At 44.6% G+C, this 23,856-nt stretch overlaps 1 protein-coding gene across 4 annotated transcripts in view; it reads left to right on the forward strand.

The window, feature by feature from the left end:
• Positions 1-23,856, forward strand: part of LOC122798404 (kunitz-type protease inhibitor 2-like) — a 986,210-nt gene that overhangs the window by 200,193 nt on the left and 762,161 nt on the right. For all 4 annotated transcript variants that reach the window (XM_044067317.1, XM_044067338.1, XM_044067331.1 and 1 more), the window contains one exon: positions 5,234-5,278. In XM_044067317.1, coding sequence (XP_043923252.1) covers positions 5,234-5,278 — 45 coding nt within the window. The remainder of the gene's footprint in view (positions 1-5,233; positions 5,279-23,856) is intronic.

Here is a 23,856-nt window from a genome sequence, read left to right on the forward strand (position 1 = left end):
ATCCAAACCTAAAACGTTGCAACTGACTGCATGGAACATCACATAGCAGCAGCTAATCCAGAACTTTCCCAAAGAGTTAAAGACATTATTCTTGAAGCACGCAGACCTTCAACAAGAAGGAACTATGCTGGAAAATGGAAAAGGTTTGTCATTTGGAGTACGGAAAGAGGAAAAGATGTGTCAAACATAGATATGCCTAACATTCTGGAGTATCTGGCCGAACTTCTTCATTCAGGCCTGTCCTACTCCTCCATCAAGATACATGCATCAGCTATTTCAGCAGAATACAGCTTTGATCCACCTGTTTTTCGCACCCTTTGCTCAGGCAGTTCCTCAGAGGAATCAAGAATGTAAAACCTCCAAGGAAACCACCATTACCAGCTTGGGACTTAAACTTTGTGCTAGAAAAGTTGACACTATCACCCTTTGAACCAGCAGCAACAGCAGACCTACAACACCTGTCATGGAAAACTGCTTTCCTACTGGCAATTACTTCAGCAAGGAGGGTTTCAGAACTACAGGCCTTAATGGCAGTGCAACCCTTCCTAATCTTCCACCAAGATAGTGTCCATGAGGACTAATCCTACATTTATGCCTAAGGTGGTATCCAGAGTGTCTTTAAACCAGGCAATCCACCTACCTACCTTCTTTCCCAACCCACAAAACAGACGGGAAAGAATACTGCATACCTTGGATGTACATAGACAGCTACGCTACTACTTGGACAGAACAAAAAATAGCAGAAAGACTGACCAACTTTTGTAGCCTATGCAACAGGAAGGGAAGGAAAAGCTATTTCCAAACAGACAATCTCCAAATGGATAGGAAATTGCATACGATTCTGTTACTCCTTCCATGGAAAACCAATTCCACAGAACATAAGACCTCATTCTACAAGGGCAACAACCACTACCACAGCCTTCTTACGAGGAGTGGCAACCAAAGACATTATTGAGGCGGCTACTTGGACCTCCGTGCATACATTTGCCAAGCATTATAATTTGCCTCTATATTCCAGATCCCGAGCAGGGTTTGCCACTGCTGTACTGCAAGGGATCCTAAACACACCATAATCTACTTTTATCCTCCTCCCTAGTTGGCTATGGTATTCTACCCAGTTGTTATGACTGCAGATGCATCCATGAAGGACATAGTACAGTTTTGTACCTACCATAAATGTAGATGTCCGAACTGGATAGCATCTGCAGTCAGGATTACCCTCCCTCCTTCCCCTCTGTGGTACTCCTAGGGTGTTTACCCTCCTAATAGCTAGCTGGTGGGGGGGAGTCTTTTATGGTGTATTTGTTTGTATATATGTACATACATGCTTATTTTTGTGTTTACCTCTATCTTTTGGAAACATTGGCATCTATCCAAATTTTAGCCTTCAAGAGGGCTACTGGCATCTGGGGCAAGAAACACTGAGGAAAATGGCGTCGGCTGATGCTTTTATACCCGAAGACCAACAGAGATGACGTCGGGTGAAGTGCGACATCAGCCGAAGCCGGACCCGGACTTTGGAATCCGGCCGACTGAAGGGCTGCCTGACGACAGGACAACCCAGTTGTTATGACTGCAGATGCTATCCAGTTCGGACATCTACATTTATGGTAGGTACAAAACTGTACTTTTCTATTGTTTTCCACTCTACTTCAGTCACTGCAAAGGTATACCTCTTGACGCGGAGTCTCTGTGCATCTGATTCTCATGATACCCATGGCAAGAGTCTGCATTAGAAAGATATAGTGTCATCTAAAGTTTCTCTCTGGTCCCAGCATCAACACACTTTTTAGCTTTTCAAATCCCAATGCTGGGGGTTGTCAGAAGAGAAATATTTTGGTGGAGACAGCAGATGTCTTTAAATCCATGTCTGGATGCAGCTTGACAGCACAATTTTGCTCTTCAGGCATCCTACAGTATGAACTGTGCAGCAGACCAGCTGAGTGGGACAAGGGTAGACCCTCACAAAAGGAAACCAGATCAGGTGGTCTTCCAAGGTTTGATCCATCTGTGCAGAGTTCAAGTAAACTTCTTTGACTCCGTTTGAACAGGCGACTGGCAAGATTCTGTTCCAGGACTTTATACAAGAAGGTTTGGAAGACTAATGTCTTTTTTTTTTTCCTTTGGACAAGAATGTTCCTGTATGCTTTTCAGTCCTTTCCACTAATATCTGAGGTACTGAAGATTTGGGAGGAATGTCCCAAGTTCATTGTAGTGACTTTCTGGACTAGTCAACTGTGGTTCTCCCTTGTTTTGGAAATGGCCAGTGGTAATTACCACAAGCTTCCTCAGACTGGATCTCCTCCACACAAGACCAAGGGTGTTTTACACACTCTGACGTCAATCATTTTCAGTTGACTGCCTGTATGATAAGATCCTAATTCCTTTTAGGCACCTGTTTACTGAAGACTTGCAGTAGGTACTAATGGAGACAAAGTATAGAACTAGAAAGTCACATATTGGAAAATGTACCCATTCAGGGCTAGTTCTCTGGTTTTACAATATTTGTATGATTTACTTTCATATGGCCTTTTATTCCACTAGCAGCATGTCTGCCCTTAGATCCTCCCTTTTCAAGGTAGCATCATTTCAAAATGTTCTTGAAAGGAGTTTGACATAAGAGGCTGCCAAGTAAACTGCTGACCCCTCCTTGGGATCTTAATTTTATGTTTGAGAAGCTTACACTTGATCTATTTCAGCCAGTTAATCTGTCCAACCTGAGGTTCTTAACATGAAAAAAGGTTTTAAAGAATATCATGTTGCAAGCTCTGATGGTGTTAACCCTGCCTCACTTTCCATAGGGACAGGAGTTTTGTGAACTAATCCTTTTGTGCTGAAAGTACTATCCACGTTTACTTTAAGTAGAACTATCCATCTCCCCTTTTTCTTTACCAAACCTAAAAATGAGGGTGAGAGAATACTCCATATGTTGGGATGTTCACAGATGACTCTGGTACTGTCTTAACAGAACTAAAATCTTTTAGATATTTGGATCAATTTCTTCTCTTGTGAAGGTAGATAGGGACAATGTGTGGCAAAACAGAATAATTCCAAATAGATGTCGGAGGCTGTTACTTTTTGTTAGAATTGTAATAACAAATCTGTTCCGGACAGGGTCAAGGCCTACTCTACCAGTGTCTTTGCTTCATCTATAGCTTTTTGGAAAGGGTTGGATTTTTAGAAATTTTTGCTTGGTCCTCTGTACATACTTCAAAATACTGTGAGCTTGATTCCCTCTTTAGGTCCAGATCAAACTTTGCTAGGACCTTCCTAACACCTCCTAAATGAAGTTGGCTGTGGTAGGTATTCTAGCCGTATAGCTAAGGCTACTGCAGTAGTGATAAATATGATGAACATAGTACAGTTGTGTAAGTTTAATTTACTGTAACAATAGATATTCGCATGACTACTGCTGCAAGTAGATGCTCCTCCCTCCATTTCCTTTTTTTTTTTTTTTTTTTTTTATGCCTGGGTGTGGACATTTGTTTCTTTCCTGGCATAGTCCTTTCAGTGCTTTGCTTCCTTCTTTCTGCTGGCAGGAAAGCTCTGAATGGCTTAATGCCCAAACTTCTCTTTTAGTCAGCTCAGCTTGAGCTGCTTGACAGTTTTTGGATGTGTGGAAGGTACACCGAAGCTGGCTGGCCATTGCATCCGTGGCAAGATGCAACTCGTATAGCCAAGGCTGCTGCAGCGGTGATAATTTCCAACATGTACTGTTTTATGGCTAATTCAGCTTACACAACTGTACTTTCCACCACAAGCTGTCTTTCTATGCATCTTACTTCCACACCTGGCTTGGCCCCATCTGTTTGTCAAAACAGCACGTTTGCCATGGGCTCATCACAAATTTTGATTACATCCCTGCACTGTCTTGAGAAGAATCCAAATAATTTCTCATCTGTCCTCTGCCCCCAAGTAATAGACTCTGGATCCAAGACCAAATGGCCTTGGTGTACTACCCTTTCACCGTGTCTCCAGTCTCTTCCTTGTGTTGTCTGCCTCCGGGCCGTGTCCTGTCATTGAACATGTATTCACTTTTTAGCGATCCTTTTCTCAGAGAATGATGTAAAAGCATTCTACTAAACATGAACTAACACAGGTTAGACAGCTGGACGCCAGCAGCTTATTGACCCATGGTTGCTGGGCTAGATGCTGGAGTGTTTCAACTATTAACATACCAGTGACTAAATGGAAATTTCAGGTGGCTAATGTGCCACTGTGCAGTCTGTTCCATGTGCACCGCAGCTGATGCCTAAAGCAGTTGGTCTGCTGAACCCTTCCTTGATGGGCACCACCTGTGCTGGTGCTGCCAGTGACTCCATTCAGTTATGGGTGGGTTTAAGGTGGAAGGATCCCAAACAAGACATCACAAGGAGAATAATGTAAATTCTACTCTGGCATTAGTCCGAGGTAATGATCGAACCCTGTACCTTTTGCTTAGTAGGTGAAGACTTTAACCATTCTGTTCACCTACTGATGAAGCATTTAATGTTCTGCATGAATTAAACAGTAATCCACTGCAGCGGTATGGATTATAGCTGGGATTTACTTAGCTGGTATGTGTTTTTAATTCTGATGCTTAAGCCTTGAGTTGGTGAATTTACACCATAACTTGCATCTTGTGTACTACTGACTGTTACTGTTATCAAATATTTGTATATGGAGAAATGCTTTTATTACAGTTTTACATTTGCATGTTCTAAGACTAAATGTATTTGATGGGATTTACTTTGCTTTAGGGAACAAGTTAGAGAACCTTACTTTATAATTTGTTCTATAATTTTAATGTAGAGCACCATAACTCTCAGTACTTCCACAATTGTGTGTGTGTGTGGGGGGGGGGGGGGGAGTGGAGCCCTAAATCAGGTTAGTATTCCTAAACTGTCTACTTGGAAAGGAGGCAGAACTTGAATTTTGCATTTTAAATTTACCGAAGTATTTTAATTGTAATGATTTTTCAGAAAGATATTTGAGGCAAGAAGCAAAATTTTGAGCCTGAATCAGGAATGTTTGGAGAAAATCGGAACATTGTGATGTATGTAAAAACGCATTTGAATGGTCTATTTTGCTATAGTTTTATAAAAGAATTGTAATGTTGATGGACCTAATACATCGGTCACATGGAACATAGAAATTACTGCTACGGTTGTGAACGATGTAAACTGCAAAGCTGCTTTTCATTTGTTATTTTAAGAGGGAAAATATTACCTTTTATGATTTCTTTGCTTCACAGCTGCCCAAAAGTCCGATGGTATCCTTGAAGATGATGATCTTGAAGGTAGGAATTTGACTAACAGAGATAAGGTTTTCTGACTTTGTATGTGGACACTGATTAGCTTACTCTATAGTAGAATCCTTCATGTTTATGCATTTTATTGCTTTCTGCATTTTTGTTCAGTAATTCATCATTAATGTAGCCTATTGATCACGGTTTTACTTCACCTGTAGTTGAGGGTGATGGCCACTGGGATTCATGAACATAGCATGCAGCATTGTGTGTTGTATGCTCAGTATATTACTGCAAACTGCAGTCCCCCTGGGTGCACAGTCCTGTCCAGTCTCTTTATTAATGCACAGGAGTGGCATGCACTTCAGTGCTTGGGCTGTCCAGCAGTGCTGTGGTGGTGACAGTGCTACATATTTTACTGGCATAAGGCAGCTTTGCTTTTAGCATCCTGTCTTAACAGATAGTTAACTGTTAGGCATACTGTTAGAAGGAAAGCTGCCTTACTTCGCATTGTGGTCCACTGCCCTGACTGTGATTCATGAAAAATGTTATAGCCATTCGGCATGACTGTGGTCTGGGATCTGGAGCTCTTGCATGCTTCCATCTGCAGGGGCTTGCCAGCATCACTCTCTCTGGGGCAGGTTTTGTTAGTGTGAGTTGGTAAGGTTGCCTGCACTGTAGGGGACTTGTCATGCAGAGCAGGAATAAATAAGAGCAACAAGTGTTGGGTGGGGATATTTGTCTGCAATATGTTGCTTAGCATTATGTAATGAGTAATATACTTGCAAGGGAGGGAGATCATCGCAATGACAAGAGTAGCACCATTTTATTGACTAACATTACCATCCCCTAGATTAGCCCTTTGGGACTGGTTACTGTTAGAGTATTTCTAGTTTTCTGAACAGTTGAGATTTATGGGGAAGGTTTGGTTAATTTTCATAACAATAGATGCTTTGACTACTCCTGGTGCATAGTGTAAGACTGGTCTTGCTGTTTGTGGAGTATATTGTGAATTGCAAAGGGTTTGGGGTACTATGCCATGGCGCACAAGCTACTCCACAGAGCATATACTTTCTGAATACTGCCAAGAAAATTCAGATTTTAACAGAATTTACTAAGTATATGTTATCCATGTGTGTTGCTGCTACATTGCAGTATAAGAATGTACAAAAGGTGCTGAGGGGATATGTACCAAGTATAGAAGTGATCCACATTTGCCAACTAAAAATCAGAAGTACAAATGGAGTGTAGTAAGCTAATTTTCCCTGAGACATTGTAGAGGGAGACTGACAGATGTCAGAAGTGCTTCACTTTCCTTTCTTGCTTTCTTTCTCCCACATAACCCCACAACACTTCCGTCAGCTTTACACAGGCATCTGATAAAGTTTACATGAACACTAGTGTGTGTAGATGGTTTCAGGTTTACTTGGTGGTGGTATGAGAAATTTGTGTTGCAGCTTCATCCATTGCAGATGTTCATCGTGCATACAGCTGCAGTAATAACAGATGGGTTCTCCTGCTGTCAGGCGGGTCCTCGGTTGGCCGAATTCCAAAGTCTAGGTCCGGCGTCGGTTGTAGTCGCTTCTTCCCTGGCGTCAGTGCAACAGGGGTATAAAGGAACCAGCCGACGCCATTTTCTTCAGTCTTTCTTGCTGCGCGGTGCCCGAAGCAGAAGCAGTTCGCAAGTGCCGGTCGGCCAGCTCCTGAAATTACGAAAATTTTGAAACACGAAGTCTTCTTGAAAGTACCCCGTTGGGGAAACTTTTTTCTTGCCTCTGACCGATGTCAGACAAAGTTAATAATTGTATTTCTTGTGGGAAGCAAATACTGCATAAGGATTTCCATTCACTCTGTATACCTTGTTTAGGCCCAGACCACGACGTCTCGGTCTGTCGCTTTTGTGCTACATTCAACAAACACACCATTAAGCGTCTGGCGGAGTTCGCCCATCATTATTTTGGGAAAGCATTTAACTATATTATGTCGTCGGATAGACTCCAGTTTTGTCTAAAAAACGCAAAGATAAGGACCGACACACGAGGTCCGCGGCCTCTACCGACACCACGCCAAAGCCGACTCCACATGGTCCAGTTCTCAGTGAGGCGCCTACGCAGCCCCTGACTACCGACGACACTTCTTTGGCGGTGTCTCCTGTGCCCGAGGTCACAGGCTCCTCGGCCCAAACCCAGACTACAGATACCGAAGCCATTCTTGGCGTTGAAACTCAAAATGTGGACAGGTCCACCTCCACTCAAGGTGTCTTCAGACCTTTCTCTTCTTTCTTCATCAAGGCTTTCATCAAGTCTAAAGCAACCATGCACTCTAAGAGACAAGCTACACAGGGCCCATCTCCAGGCCCCATGCCTAAAAAAGAGATGCTTAAAATGGCTGAGGATTTAATTACTCTTATTGAGGTTCTCAGCCTCCATCGGACAAAAGGCCCAGAGTGGAGGAAGATTCCCCCTCCTCTGATCAGGGCTCCATTATTTCAGAGTACTCTGATCAGGAACATTCTTACTCCCCTTTTGAAGACTCTGATGCGGAGGAGTCCATCCCTTCTGTATCCCCCCCCCAGAGGATTACTCATTTGGGAAAACTTTGCATACCTTAAGGGAACACTTCCACTGGGAAGGCCAAGATTATTCAGATTCCAAGAAAAGGCTTAGGGAATTTCTCTTGCTACCGCAGCACAGGCCTCTGGCTATACCTCCTGTCTTGGACATCCTAGATGATGTTTACTCAGAGGCCTGCCTTAACCCGGACTCTCTACCTCCAGCTCCAGTTAAGCCTGACAGGTACTACAGGGTTCCTGACTCACACCAATTTCTATACAAAAGCCATGCTGCTGACCCAGAAACCATCTCACAGGGCCCCAAGGGAGTTAAGGCCTCCACTGCTAAAAATCCATTACCTTCCGAGAAAGATTCCAGATCCTTAGAAAGGTGGGGGAAAAAGTATATACCTCTGCTACCTTAACCATGAGGGCCTTAAACTGTCAGTTCCATATGCTAAAATACGAACAGTTTTTGTTATCACAATTGAAAAGTAAAATGTCACAACCTGAACAACCAGACTTGAAGGAGTTGCAGCATTTGATGCATAGTGCAGAACAAGTGGGTAAGCATACCTTACAATGTGGTTTTGATGCTCTAGAGGCCTCGTGTAGAGCTGCTGTTACAGGATCAGTCATACGTAGACATGCCTGGCTCAGGGAACAAGCCTTGCCTGATCATGTCGAAGCTAAATTGCTAGACGCCCCTCTTCAAAAGTATGTACTATTTGGTGCTAATGCTGAGGAGGTATTAAGGAAAATGGAGGAAAAGGCTAAATCAATGCAAACTGTGAAAGATTTTCTACAGGTACAACCCCCACGTTTTAGTAGAAATTGGCCTTCCAAAAATTGGTCCTTTCCTGCCACGGACAGACCCCAAAGAGGCAGATACAGGCGCCCGAGGGGCAGAGGACAATCCCAAGGATCGTTTAGAGGCAGACAATGGCAAGCTCCTACACAGAGGTGGTGAGGATAACTCACAATCTTTCAGAAAGCAAACCCAATTACTTTCCCCTTTGCATGCCAAGCAAGTCTCAAATGGCAGCCCCCTTAGGAGGAAAGCTGGCATTATTTTCAAAAAATTGGCATATTGTCACAAATGACAAATGGATCCTGGACATTATAAACAGAGGCTACAAATTCCATTTTCACACCCTTCCAAGAATGAGAGGCATGCCAAACCTGACACAATCAAAGGGCAGAGGCCCAAAGGCAAATTACAGATCTCATAAAACATGAAAGCTATTCAAGAGGTACCTACGCACGAACAAGGTCAAGGTTTTTATTCCACGCTATTTCTGGTGCCAAGGAAGGGAAAAGATTGGAGACCTATTTCCTAAACACATTTCTACTCGTACCAAAATTCAAGATGCACACTCTACAGCAACTTCTTCCCATGCTGGGCAAGGAGTCTTGGCTGGTAACATTGGACCTCAAGGAGGCATACCTGCATGTCCCAATCAGACAGAATTGCAGAAGGTACCTCAGAATTCTTGCAGGTTCAAACCATTATCAATTCTCTGCATTGCCCTTTGGCTTATCTACTGCGCCCAGAGTATTCACGAAATGCCTGGCATCAGTAATTGCCTACTGCAGACTTCAAGGGATACAAAAATACCCTTATTTGGACGACTGCCTGATCCAAGCGGACAGCAAGCACATTCTTAAACATCTGGCTTATGTAATAATGTTGTTGAACTCTCTGGGATACACAGTCAACAAAAAGAAATCAAGGCTAATACCCTCTCGGAAGATAATTTTCCTGGGTGCCAACTTGGACACAAACACCCAGACGGCCTACCTCACCGCCAGAGAAGCAGGGGCAACTAATTCAATACTTCAGAGCACTAGCAAATTGCACCAGGCTGACTGCAAGGAAAATCCTGCAGGCTCTGGGATTCATGGCATCTTGCATCTTACTAATCCCATGTGCAAAGCTGCATATGAGGAAACTACAATGGTACCTGAAAAACATATGGTCTCAACACAGCCATAGTTTGGAAACAAATACCACTAACTCCATGTCTGCAAAAGGAATTTCTGTGGTGGGCTCAAGCATGTCAAACAAACATAGGTCTTCCATTCAGCCTCAAGCAAATCAAGTCATCACAACAGACGCCTCGGACTACGCCTGGGGGGCGCACATGACAGATCGGTGCATTCAGGGCAAATGGTCCCAAAAAGAAAAGCACCTTCACATCAATCGAAAGGAAATGCTAGCAGTAATAAATGCTATTATAGCTTTCAAGGACCTTCTACAACCAGGTCAACTAATGATAAGAACGGACAACACCACAGTTATGTGGTACATAAACGGGGAGGAACACATTCTTATCCCCTATGCAGACTGGCCATGTCACTTTGGAACATGGCCATGGACTTAATAAATGGAACTATAAGCACAGTACTTGCCAGGCAAGGAAAACATGCTGGCAGACAACCTAAGCAGGAATATGACAGATCCACACGAATGGAAATTGCATCCAAAAGTTTTTACAGAAATAATCCGAAAATGGGGAAGGCCAGACATAGATCTCTTTGCCTCCCACAAAAATCACCAATTGACAAAATTCTGCTCAAGGATTTTCCATCCAAAGGCCTGGAGAGTGGACGCTGTCTCTTTCAGTTGGACATCAATGACAGTTTATGCCTTCCCACCTCTTCCTCTGCTGCCCAAAGTTCTATTGAAAACCAGAGCAGACAGACCAAAGACGATTCTCATTGCTTCGGACTGGCCAAGGCAACACTGGTACCCACTCCTGAGAAGCCTGACTCATTCCCCCACCATGGACCCTGCCTCTAATGCCTCTTCTGACTCAGCACAGCTTCAAAACCCTTCACAGCCAGCTAAAAACACTCAATCTAGCCGCATGGAAGATTCCTTAGCATCTCAACAGGCCCTACTCTCCAAGGAGGTGCAGGATGTCATTTTGGAGGCCAGAAGGCCATCAACTAGAAAAGCTTACTCAGCAAAATGGACAGGTTTTGTGTCTGGAATGAGAAAAAGGGCCAGGATCCTGGAAAACTGAATTTACCTCAAATACTACAATATTTGGCTGAGCTGCTAAGCAGTGGACTTTCATTCTCCTCCATCAAAATCCATGCCTCAGCCATTTCTGCAGAATACAACACTGATCCACCTTTATTCTCTCACCCTCTCTTAAGACAGTTCCTCAGAGGGGCTAAGAATCTAAGACCTCCAGGGAAACGACCAATACCTGCTTGGGATCTTAATTTCATTCTGGAAAAACTGACCTTGCCTCCCTTTGAGCCAGCTGCCTCATCAGATTTGCAATATTTGTCCTGGAAAACAGCTTTCCTTATGGCTATCGCCTCTGCTCGTAGAGTTTCAGAACTACAGGCTCTCGTGGCTGTCCAGCCTTTTATCATCTTCCATCAGGACAGAGTTTCCTTACGAAGCAACCCGTCCTTTATGCCTAAAGTGGTATCCAGGGTAGCTTTAAATCAGGCCATTCATTTACCTACCTTTTATCCTAATCCTCAAAACAAAGGGGAGAGATTACTACATTCCTTGGACATCCACAGACAACTGCGTTATTTGGACAGAACAAAGCCTTTCAGGAAATCAGAACAGCTCTTTGTGTCCTATGCTGTAGGAGCTCAAGGAAAGCCAATTTCCAAACAGACAATCTCAAAATGGATAGCCCACTGCATACACTTTTGCTATTCCTTTCATGGCAAAACTGTACCTACAGGCATTAGAACTCATTCCACCAGGGCCACAGCCACCTCTGCAGCTTTCCTCAGAGGAGTCCCTACCAAGGATATTTTGGAAGCAGCCACTTGGGAGTTCTGTGCATACCTTCTCCAAGCACTACAACCTACCATTATACTCAAAATCTAGAGCAGGCTTTGCCTCTGCAGTCTTGCAGGGCATTTTGGCTCCTCCTAGATGTTCATTGTGCATACAGCTGCAGTAATCACATATGGGTTCTCTGCCGTTAGGCGGTCCCTCGGTCGGCCGAATTCCAAAGTCTTGGTCCGGCGTCTGTTGTTGTCGCTTTCTTTCCTGACGTCAGTGCGACAGGGGTATATAAGACACAGCCGACGCCATATTCTTCAGTCTTTTTTGCCACGCGGTGCCCGAAGCAGAAGCAGTTCGCAAGTGCCGGTTGGCCAGCTCTTGAATTTATGAAAAATTGGAAACCGAAGTCTTCTTTAAAGCTAAGTACCCCGTTGGGGAAACTTTTCTTGCCTCAGACCGATGTCAGACAAAGTTAACAATTGTATTTCTTGTGGGAAGCAAATACCGCATAAGGATTTCCATTCCCTCTGCATACCTTGTTTAGGTCCGGACCACGACGTCTCGGGCTTTCGCTTTTGTGCTTTCAATAAACGCACTATTAAGTGTCGGGCGGAGTTCGCCCAACATTATTTTGGTAAAGCCTTTGATTATAAAATGTCGTCTGAGACTCCGACTACCGTTTTGTCCAAAAAACGCAAGGACAAAGACAGACACGTGAGGTCCGCAGTCTCCACCGACACCACGCCAAAACTGGCTGCACGTGGTCCGGTTCTCAGCGAGACGCCTTTGCAGTCCCTGACTACCGACGACACTTCTTTGGCGGTGTCTTCTGTACCTGAGACCGCAGGTGCCTCGGCCCTTACTCAGACTACAACCACCAAAGCCACTGTGAGTGTTGAGTCTCCTGATGTGGACAGGTCCACTTCCACCCAGGGTGTCTTTAGGCCCTCATCTTCCTTTTCCATTAAGGCCTTTACTAAGTCCAAATCAGCCATGCATCCCAAGAGGCCTGTTGCTCAGGGCCCATCCCAGGCCCCATGCCTAAAAAGCAGATGCTTAAAATGGCTGAGGATTTGATTACCCTTATCAGGGGTTCCCAACCCCCTCCAGACAAGAGACCCAGAGTGGAGGAAGATTCTCCCTCTTCTGAACAGGGCTTCATTTTCTCAGAACATTCTGATGTAGAGGAGCACTCGTACTCCCCTTATGAAGATTCGGATGCAGAACAGTCCATTCCTTCTGTATCTCCCCCAGAGGATTTCTCTTTTGGGGAAACCTTGCACACCTTGAGGGAGCACTTCCATTGGGAAGGCCAAGACTTTTCTGATTCCAAGAAAAGGCTTAGGGAATTTCTTTTGTTACCTGAACACAGACCGCTGGCTATACCTCCTGTCTTGGACATACTTGATGATGTTTACTCGGAGGCTTGTCTTAATCCGGATTCCCTGCCTCCTGCTCCAGTCAAACCTGATCGGTACTACAGAGTTCCTAACGCTCACCAATTTCTTTTCAAAAGCCATAATGCTGAGCCTGAAACCATTTCTCAAGGCCCCAAGGGAATGAAGGCCTCTACTGCCAAGAATCCACTACCTTCCGAAAGAGAATCTAGATCCTTAGAAAGGTGAGGGGAAAAAGGTATACACCTCGGCCACCCTAGCCATGAGGGCCTTAAATTTGTCAGTTCCATATGCTTAAATACCAGCAGTTTCTGTTATCTCAATTAAGAAATAAAATGTCTCAACCTGAACAACCAGATTTGAAGGAATTGCAGGATATGATGCATAGTGCAGTACAAGTGGGTAAACACACCTTACAATGTGGCTATGATGCCTTAGAGGCCTCAAGTAGAGCTGCTGTTACAGGATCAGTCATTCGTAGACATGCTTGGCTTAGGGAACAAAGCTTGCCTGATCATGTTAAAGCTAAACTACTATTTGGTACTAATGCTGAGGAGATGCTATGTAAAATGGAAGAAAAAGCTAAATCTATGCAAACTGTTAAGGCTTTTCTACAGGTACAACCACCTCGTTTTAGCAGAAATTGGCCTTCTAAAAACTGGTCCTTTCCAGCCACGGACAAGCCCCAAAGAGGTAGATACAGGCGCACAAGGGGCAGAGGACAATCTCAAGGATCATATAGAGGCAGACAATGGCAAACTCCAGCACCAAGAGGTGGCGAAGACGGTGCACAACAATACAGAAAATAAACCCAATGACTTCCTCCTTTTCATGCCAAGCAAGTCTCAGCTGGCAGCTTTCTTGGGAGGAAAGCTGGCATTATTTACAAGAAATTGGCATATCACAACAGACAAATGGATCCTGGACATTATAAACAGAGGCTACAGATTTCATTTTCACACTCTTCCAAAAATGAGAGGCATGCCAAACCTGCCACACAATCAAAGGGCAGAGGCACAAATACAAATTTCAAAACTCATGGACATGAAAGCTATTCAAGAGGTGCCTACTCACGAACAAGGTCAAGGTTTTTATTCCAGACTATTTCTGGTACCAAGGAAAGGAACCGACTGGAGACCCATTTTGGACTTGTCCATCCTAAATACATTTCTACTCGTACCAAAATTCAAGATGCTCACATTACAGCAGCTTCTTCCCATGCTGGGCAAGGGGTTTTGGCTGGTAACATTGGACCTCAAGGAGGCATACCTGCATGTCCCAATCAGACAAAGCTGCAGAAGATACCTCAGATTTCTTGCAGGTTCAATCCACTATCAATTCTCTGCATTGCCCTTTGGCTTATCTACTGCACCCAGAGTATTCACGAAATGCCTGGCATCAGTAATCGCCTACTGCAGACTTCAAGGGATACAAATTTACCCTTATTTGGACGACTGCCTGATCCAAGCGGACAGCAAGCACAAACTTCTGGAACATCTGGCTTATGCAATACGGTTACTGAATTCTCTGGGATACACAATCAACAAAGAGAAATCCAGGCTAACACCATCTCAAAATAACTTTCCTGGGTGCCAACTTGGACACAAACACCCAGATGGCCTACCTTACACCAGAAAGAGGGGCAACTAACTCAGTACTTCAAAATACTAGCAAATTGTACCAGGCTTACTGCAAGGAAAATCCTGCAGGCTCTGGGCTTCATGGCATCTTGCATCCTTTTAATCCCATGTGCAAAGTTGCATATGAGAACTTCAATGGTACCTAAAAAACCTATGGTCTCAGCACAGCCACAATTTGGAAACAATAATACCAATAATTCCATGTTTGCAAAAGGAATTTCTATGGTGGGCCCAAGCATGTCAAACACAGGTCTCCCATTCTGCAAGCCTCAAGCAAATCAAGTCATCACAACAGACGCCTCAGATTACGCCTGGGGGGCGCACATGACAGACAGGTGCATTCAGGGCAAATGGTCCCAAAAGGAAAAGCACCTTCACATCAACCAAAAAGAAATGCTAGCAGTGGTAAATGCAATTGCAGCATTCCAGGACCTCCTGCATCCAGGACCATTATTGATAAGAAAAGACTGTAAAAACTGAAAGTAATGTGGTACATAAACAAACAAGGAGGAACACATTCATACCCCCTGTGCAGACTAGCCATGATACTTTGGAACTTGGCTCTGGAATGGCAAATCGAACTTCAAGCACAGTACTTGCCAGGTTTGGAAAACACGCTGGCAGACGGTCTAAGCAGAAATATGACAGATCCGCACGAATGGAAGTTGCATCCACAGGTGTTTACCCAGATAATCCAAGCGTGGGGAAGGCCAGACCTAGATCTCTTCGCCTCCCACAGGAATCATCAATTGGAAAAGTTTTGTTCAAGGACCTTCCATCCAAAGGCCTGGAGAGTGGGCGCCCTTTCATTCAGTTGGACAGCATGGACAGTGTACGCTTTCCCACCTCTGTCTCTTCTGCCTCTTCTGCCCAAGCTGCTCTTGAAAGCAAGAGCAGACAGACCGAAGATGATACTGATTGCTCCAGACTGGCCAAGACAGCACTGGTACCCACTCCTGAGGAGCCTAACACATACTCCTCCCTGGCTTCTACCTCTAATGCCTCTTCTGCTGACTCAGCACAGCTACAAAACTCTTCAGTCAGCTGAAAACACTCAGTCTCGCTGCATGGAAAATTCCTTAACACCACAACAGATCCTACTCCCCAAAGAGGTGCAGGACGTCATTCTGGAGGCCAGAAGGCCATCTACTAGAAAGGCCTACTCTGCAAAATGGAAACGGTTTTGTTCCTGGAATGAGAAAAAAGGCCAGGATCCTAGAAAACTAAATTTGGCTCTGGTATTACAGTATCTAGCTGAGCTGCTGAACAGTGGGCTTTCATTTCCTCCATAAAAATCCATGCCTCAGCCATTTCTGCAGAATTCAACACGGATCCACCGTTATTCTCTCACCCACTTTTAAGACTGTTCCTCGGAGGGGCTAAGAATATAAGACCACCAAGGAAACCAGTGCCAGCCTGGGATCTTAATTACATTCTAGAAAAATTAACATTGCCTCCCTTTGAACCAGCTGCCTCAACAGATTTGCAATATTTGTCCTGGAAAACAGCTTTCCTTCTGGCCATTACCTCAGCTCGTAGGGTTTCGGAACTACAAGCCCTCATGGCTGTGCAGCCCTTTCTCATCTTCCATCAGGACAGGGTTTCCCTTCGAACCAATCCATCATTTATGCATAAAGTGGTATCCAGGGTAGCTTTGAATCAAGCCATAGACTTACCTACCTTTTACCCCAATCCTCAAAACAAAGGGGAAAGGCTGCTACATTTCTTAGACATCCATAGACAGCTACGTTATTATTTGGACAGAACAAAGCCTTTCAGGAAGTCAGAACAGCTTTGTGTCCTATGCTGTAGGAACTCAAGGGAAGCCCGTTACGAAACAGACAATTTCAAAATGGATAGGCCTCTGCATACGATTTTGTTACTCCTATCATGGGAAATCTGTCCCTACAGGCATCAGATCCCACTCCACCAGGGCCACAGCTACCTCTACAGCCTTCCTCAGAGGAGTTCCTACCAAAGATATTTTGGAGGCAGCCACTTGGAGTTCTGTGCATACCTTCACAAAACACTACCACCTGCCTTTATATTCCAAAACTAGAGCAGGCTTTGCCACTGCTGTGTTGCAGGGCATTCTGGCTCATCCCAGTTCCACCTTGTGCGTAGCTTTGGGATTCTACCCATATGTGATTACTGCAGCTGTATGCACTATGAACATAGTACAGTTTTGTACCTACCATAAATGTAGATGTTCGAGTGCTAATACAGCTGCAGTACAGTTCCTCCCTCCTTCCCCTCTTGGTAAAGGACTAGTGGCTAACACCTCCTCATACAACCTAATTTGGGTTATCCTCCTATGGTGTATTTGCTTGCAACTACTGTTTATTGATTACATTGCATTGCTTGAATATATTTTTATATATAATTTATGTATTGCCTTCCTTCTGGGGCCACCTGACATCTGGGGCAAGAAAAGACTGAAGAATATGGCGTCGGCTGTGTCTTGTATACCCCTGTTGCACTGACGTCAGGAAAGAAAGCGACAACAACCGACGCCGGACCAAGACTTTGGAGTTCGGCCGACCGAGGGACCGCCTGATGGCAGAGAACCCATATGTGATTACTGCAGCTGTATTAGCACTCTAACATCTACATTTATGGTAGGTACAAAACTGTACTTTCCACCTAGTGCCTACCACCCCTTTCTTAGCTTTGGGATTCTACCTATCTTATGACTGCAGCTATATGCACGATGAACATAGTACAGTTTTGTACCTACCATAAATGTAGATTTCGAGTGCTAATACAGCTGCAGTCCAGGTTTCCCTCCCTCCTTCCCCTCTTGGGACAGGCCTGTAGGCTAACGCATCCTCATACAACCTGATTGGGGTATTCATTTATGATGTATTTGCTTGCAACTTCTGTATTTTGTTTATATTGCACTGCATTATTACACAAATTTATGTATTGTCTTCCTTCTGGGGGCACCTGACATCTGGGGCAAGAAAAACTGAAGAAAATGGCGTCGGCTGGTTCCTTTATACCCCTGTCGCACTGACGTCAGGGAAGAAGCGACGGCAACCGATGCCGGACCTAGACTTTGGAATTCGGCCGACCGAGGACCTGCCTGATGGCAGGAGAACCCATCTGTTATGACTGCAGCAACATCTACATTTATGGTAGGTACAAAACTGTATTTTTCAGTCATACCAGGAATTGTGATGCCAGCTGACTAAATAGTGCAGATGAAGCAGTGAGGTGAAAATTTTGGACAATTGTAGAAGAAAATTTCATCTAGCAGAGGCAGTGCTGTATGTTCTGTGTAGATGGTGGGGGATGAGTAGAAGGATTAGCATTTGGAGGTTGATTTTGAGTCCAGATGAGAATGTCACGCTGTATCTATAGAAAGAAACCGAAGTACTTGAGTCCTGAACAATTGGGGTTAGTGGTGGGACATGGTGCTCAAGCACATAAAGGGAGGTAATGCACATTAAGAATGTCACCCTTTAAAATGGCTGCTTAGAGCAAGTTTAGATGTCCATAGGGGCTCCTGTTGTGATTACATTCCATGAAAGTAAATATCTGATGTGAGCAAAGAAATTTATTTAAAATCCCATTTTGAGCGACTTCCCCCTCCCCCCACAAGCATGCAAGCTTGCTTCCCTGTGTACGGCAACTGCATTAACATCTTGTTATAATTTCATGGCTAGCTTGCTGTTAAGGTGCTCAGAAGCTCAAGAGTGCACACAGTTCAAATTTGCATACAGTAAAAAAAAAAAAAAAAATAGAGCATACATTTTAATGCAGGTATTTGGAATTTAACTCTAACTTGAGATTAGAACAGTATCTATATAATGTTTGATCCAGTGTTTTCATCTGATTCAACGATTGGGTCTTTGATTTGACTCTGATCTGGTCTTTGCACTTCTGGATACATGGATCCAGGGCTGTGACTCCTCCCCTACCCATAATCCTTCTGTTCACCTCCTTGATATACCAAGATTCCGTTTGCCTGAATGAATGGTCATGAGTTTTCCAAGGACTCTGATCTTCTGTATTTTAAGGTAAGTTTAGCAAGTTTCCTTTTTCTTTATCAGCTTAAAAATATCCTTCCCTATCCAGTAATTGTCATTTCTACCTGATGTTCTTTGTGTTTCACTGTTGCACTCCTCACACTTGTTATCTGCCTGTAGGTAGCCCTCCGTCGCCTCTAATACCAGAGTCTGGGATTTCTGCGTCAGATGCTGTCACCTCTTCCATGATGTCAGGTCGTTAGGGGTCTAAAACATGCAGCTGACGCCATTACAGCTTTTCTTGCCGAGCGGAGCCCGACGCAGAATCAGTTTGCAAGGGCAGGTCGGCCGCTACCTGAAGTTTTCGTTATTAGAGTTTCAGACCTGAAGCCTTCTAAAAGGTAAGTACCCTGTTGAGGATCCTTTTTTCTTGTGCTAACCAAGGTCAGAAAAAATGAATTGTCTTGCCTGTAGAAAGAAAATACTTGCAGTGATTATCATTCTTACTGCGTCACCTGTTTAGGCCCAGACCACAATGTTCCTCACTATCTGTTTTGCGCCCTGTTCAACGCCCAAACTATTCGTTGTCAGATTCTTTGTTGCTAAATTCTTTCGCTCTCGTTCTCTGTTATCCGAAATGGCTTCGATAAGCCATCCGACTACCAATCTTCTGAAAAAATGTAAGGATAAAGACTGAGACTGCACAGGTCCAAAACTGCAGATGACTCTTCCATTAAGCTAGTCGCCAGTCTGCTTGTACTCGGGGGCTGCAAAAGCACCTCACTGATACCTGCTTCTACAGATTTGCAGGCCTCTACTGAGACCCATTCGCAGTCCGATATGCTGCGAGATGCTTCTTAGACTATGGAACCTGCAGATGTCTCTACCTTGGATGGGTCCAGAGCCACTGTGCAGGCACCGGCTTCTGATGGTGTATTCAGGCCTTCCGATGTTCATATTAACCGACTACTTCATTTCAAACTAAAAATACAGAATTTCTCAGGCCCAGAGTTCGCACTGCACCTAGGAAACGGACGACCAAAGCACATTCTCAGGCCCCCATGCCACAGAAACATGCCTAGAATAGCTGAAGACCTTATTACTTTCATTAGGGGAAGCCAGGCTTCTCCCTCTAAAAGACCAAGAATTGGTTTTCCTAAGGATTCTTCAGATCATGAGTCCAATGACTCTGACCCTTACGATTACCAGGACATACCTTTATCTACCCATGAGGATTCTGATGCAGAGGATTCCATTTCCTCTGCTTCCCCGCCAGAGGATTTTTCTTTCGGTGAAACCCTGCAAACCCTCAGAGCATTTACGCTGAGAGTGCCAGGACTACCCACAGTCCAAAGAGAGACTCTGGGAATTTTTAAACTTGCCTCAGCACAGGCCTCTAACTATCCCTTCTGTTCTGGAGATTGTAGATGTCTTTTTGGAATCCAGTCGTACCCTGATAGTTTTCCACCAGCTCCCAGGAAACCTGACAGGTACTACAGAGTACCTGACTCTCACAAATTTCCATTTAAGAATCCTACTGCAGATCCAGAGACCATTTCCCAGGGACCTAAAGGCATTAAGGCTACTATAGCCAAAACCCTACCCCTTCAGACAGGGATTCTAGGGCTTTAGACTGAGTAAGAAGGTGTACACCTCTGCTACTCTTGCTAGTTTCACATGTTAAAGTATGAGCAACATATTATGGAATTAAACAAAGATGTATATTCCTGATTTGTGAAGAACATAACTATTTACAAGAGTTAATGCATTCTGCAAGCCAAGTTGGAAAACTTACTTTGCAATGTTTTGATGCTTTAGAAGCATCTTGCAGGGCTGCTGTCACTGGGTCCCTTCTTAGAAGGCATGCTTGGCTTAAGGAACAAATCTTCAAGACCATGTCAAAGCACAATTACTACATGCTCCATTAAACCAAGATCATTTGTTTGGCACTAAAGCAGAAGTCTTCTTTAAGATGGAGGAAAAAGCTAAATCTATGCAAACTGTTAAAGATTTCCTACAGATACAGCCACCTAGATTCAGTAGACATTGGCCTTCAAAAAAATGGTCTTTTCCAGTCCCTCCCAGACCTTCTCGGCCCAAACCCAGGGGCAGCAGACCTCGAAGACTACAGTCTCAGGGTATGCACAGATCCAAACAGTGGAGTGCTCCAACCTCAAAAACGGGGAGTAGTAAGCCACCATCCTGTGGCAAAAGTTCACAATGACTTGTCCTTCATCCTTCCAAGCCTTTCCCAAGTACTTGCACCCTTAGGAAGAAAACTCACCCTGCATGCAAAAAACTGGGAGTATATTACCCAGGACAGATGGGTCTTGAACATTGTATCCCAGGGTTACCGATTCTCCTTCCACTCACTGCCAACACCAAGCAGATGACCAGACCTCCCCCCAGTCAGTGGGCAGAGGCCCCAAAGCAAGTACTTTCTCTCCTCAGTATCAAGGCTATTCAACCTGTCTCAACAGAACAAAGGGGACAAAGTTTCTACTCCGTTTCTGGTACCCAGAAAAGAAAACTCTTGGTGCCGGTACCCAGAAAAGAAAACTCTTGGTGCCCTATCCTGGATCTGTCTATTTTAAACACCTTCCTGGTGGTTCCAAGGTTCAAAATGCTTACTCTCCAACAGCTGCTTTCTATGCTAGCCAAGGACTCCTAAATAGTCCCCCTATATTTAAAAGAAGCTTATCTGCACATCCCCATAAGGGAGTCTTGCAGGAAATATCCGTTTCAGAGCAGGCTCAATGCACTATTAGTTCTCTGCACTTCCCTTTGGCTTATCTGCTGCGCCTAGGGTATTCAGAAAATGCCTAGCTCCAGCCATTGCATACTTCGGGCAGAGAAAAATTCAGATTTACCTATACTTGGACGATTGCCTGATTCAGGTGGACAGTTAGGAATTGCTACTTCAGCACCTGACATTTGTAGAGAGACTTCTAACTTCGCTTGGGGTATACCATCAAAGAAAAGAAATCACATCTGGTACCCAAGCTTGTTCCCAGGAATACAATCTTTTTGCTGAATACTTCCCAGAAGGCATTCCTCACTCCAGAAAAACAGATTTATTTGACAAATTACTTAAATCTACTGGCCACCCAAACCCAGCTATCTGCAAGAAAAATACTGCAAGCCCTAGGGTTCATGGTCTCTTGCATTCTACTAATTCCATATGCAAGACTGCATATGAGGAAACTTCAATGATACTTATAGTCTCTGGTGTTAACATTGTCAGGACCTGGAAACAATGATTTCTATCATTCCTTGCCTAGGGACATAGTTCCTTTGGTGGGCAGAGGCCTGCTACCACAACAAGGGACTCCCTTTCACCCAAGCCCTGACAACAGACTCATCTGACTATGCATGGGGGGCTCACATGGCAGGCAAATGCATTTAAGACAAGTGGAGCCCAAAACAAATGCACCTGCATATCAATCAAAAAGAAATGTTAGCTGTACAGACTGCCTTCAAATACCTGATCCTTCCAGGGCAACTGTTGATAAAGACCGACAACACCATAGTTATGTGGTACATAAACAAGTGGGGGGGGGACTCATTTCTACCCATTCTGCAGGTTAGCCATGGCTCTGTGGAACACAGCCTTGAGCAATCAAGTGCACCTGCAAGCTCCGTTCCTGCCAGGCAAACTAAATTCACTGGCAGACGACTTAAGCAGAAATCTAATGGACCCACACAAGTGGAAACTGAAACCCAAATCATTCAAGCTTCTGATCCACAGGTGGAGGGCACCAGAGGTGGACCTCTTTGCTCCCCCCCCCGAACCATCAATCGAGCAAATTTTGCACCCGAGCTCCCCACAGCCAAGCATGGAAAGTGGATGCCCTGTCTTTTACATGGGAAAACCTCTCAATATATGCCTTCCCCGTCTGCCCCTCTCGAAAATTCTACTAAAGATAAAACAGGGCAAGCCAAGGACAATCCTGATTGCACCAGACTGGCCACGCCAGCACTGGTACCCACTTTTATGCAGTCTGACAGTAGTGCCACCATGGCACCTGGCTCAGACCCCTTCCCTGCTGTCACAGCAGGAGGGCCAGATTTTGCATCCTCTGCTGCAAACCCTGAACCTAGCAGCCTGGCTCATCCACTGACTACATCACCAGCAACCCTCAGTAAACAGGTGCTGGATGTCATCCTTGAGGCAAGGAGGCCTAGTACTAGGAAATCTGTTCAGAAAAGTGGAAAAGATACTGTTCTTGGAGCCAGTCTCAGGGAATGGGCACAACCGTGCCAAACTTAACTCAAATGCTAAATTCTCTAACAGAACTGCTCCACAAAGGCCTGTCCTTCTCTTCAGTTAAGATTCATGCCTCTGCCATCTCGGCTCATTACAGTACTGAGCCACCCCTCTTCTCTCAGCCTCTGGGCAAACAGTTCCTGAGAGGAGCCAAAAATTTAAGACCCCCCGAGGAGATCTCCCACTCCAGCCTGGAACCTTAACTTTGTAGTGGAGAAGCTCACACTTCTCCCTTTTGAGCCTGCTGCTGTAGCAGCGTTAAAAATCCTCTCTTGGAAAACAGCCTTACTGCTAGCCATTATTTCAGGAAGAAGAGTGTCTGAATTGCAGGCCCTTATGGCCATGGAACACTGCATTATCTTCCATTCAGACAGGGTTTCCCTCAGGACTAACCCATCATTTATGCCCAAGGTGGTATCTAGTGTGGCTTTAAACCAATCCATTCATTTACCAACTCTTTTCCCTCGTACTCTGAATAAAAAGGATCCTGCACTCCTTGGACGTGCACAGGCAGCTTAGGTTCTGTCTTGACAGGACTAAACCTTTCAGAAAATCTGACTAGTCAGCTGTGTTACAGGGACAGAGGGCAAGGCCATTTCAAAGCAAACCATTTCTAAATAGCACACTGCATCCATTTCTGCTACAAGCACAATGGAAAACCTGCCACATAGGGGATCAGAACTCATTCCACTAGGACTACCTCAACCTGTACAGCATTCCTCAGGGAATTCTACCCAGGGCATCCTGGAGTTCTGTACACACCTTCACCAAGCATTACCACTTGACTATTTTTTCTAAATCCAGAGCTGGTTTTGGCACAGCAGTCTTACAAGGCCTGCTAGCCAGCCCTAATACTACTTGACTACCTCCACCATTCCTCAGCTTTGGGAATCAGCCCAAGTGTGATGACTGCAACAGTGAAACACAAAGAACATAGTACAGTTGTGTACACTTAACCTAAATGTAGATGTTAGAGTGTATTCACTGTTGCAGTCCTGGTTACCCTCCCTCCAGCCCCCTGACTTTTCTATACTTTC

This window comes from Protopterus annectens, chromosome 1.part0 (assembly GCF_019279795.1).
Source record: "Protopterus annectens isolate FY-2018-M chromosome 1.part0, PAN1.0, whole genome shotgun sequence".
NCBI lineage: Eukaryota > Metazoa > Chordata > Ceratodontiformes > Protopteridae > Protopterus > Protopterus annectens.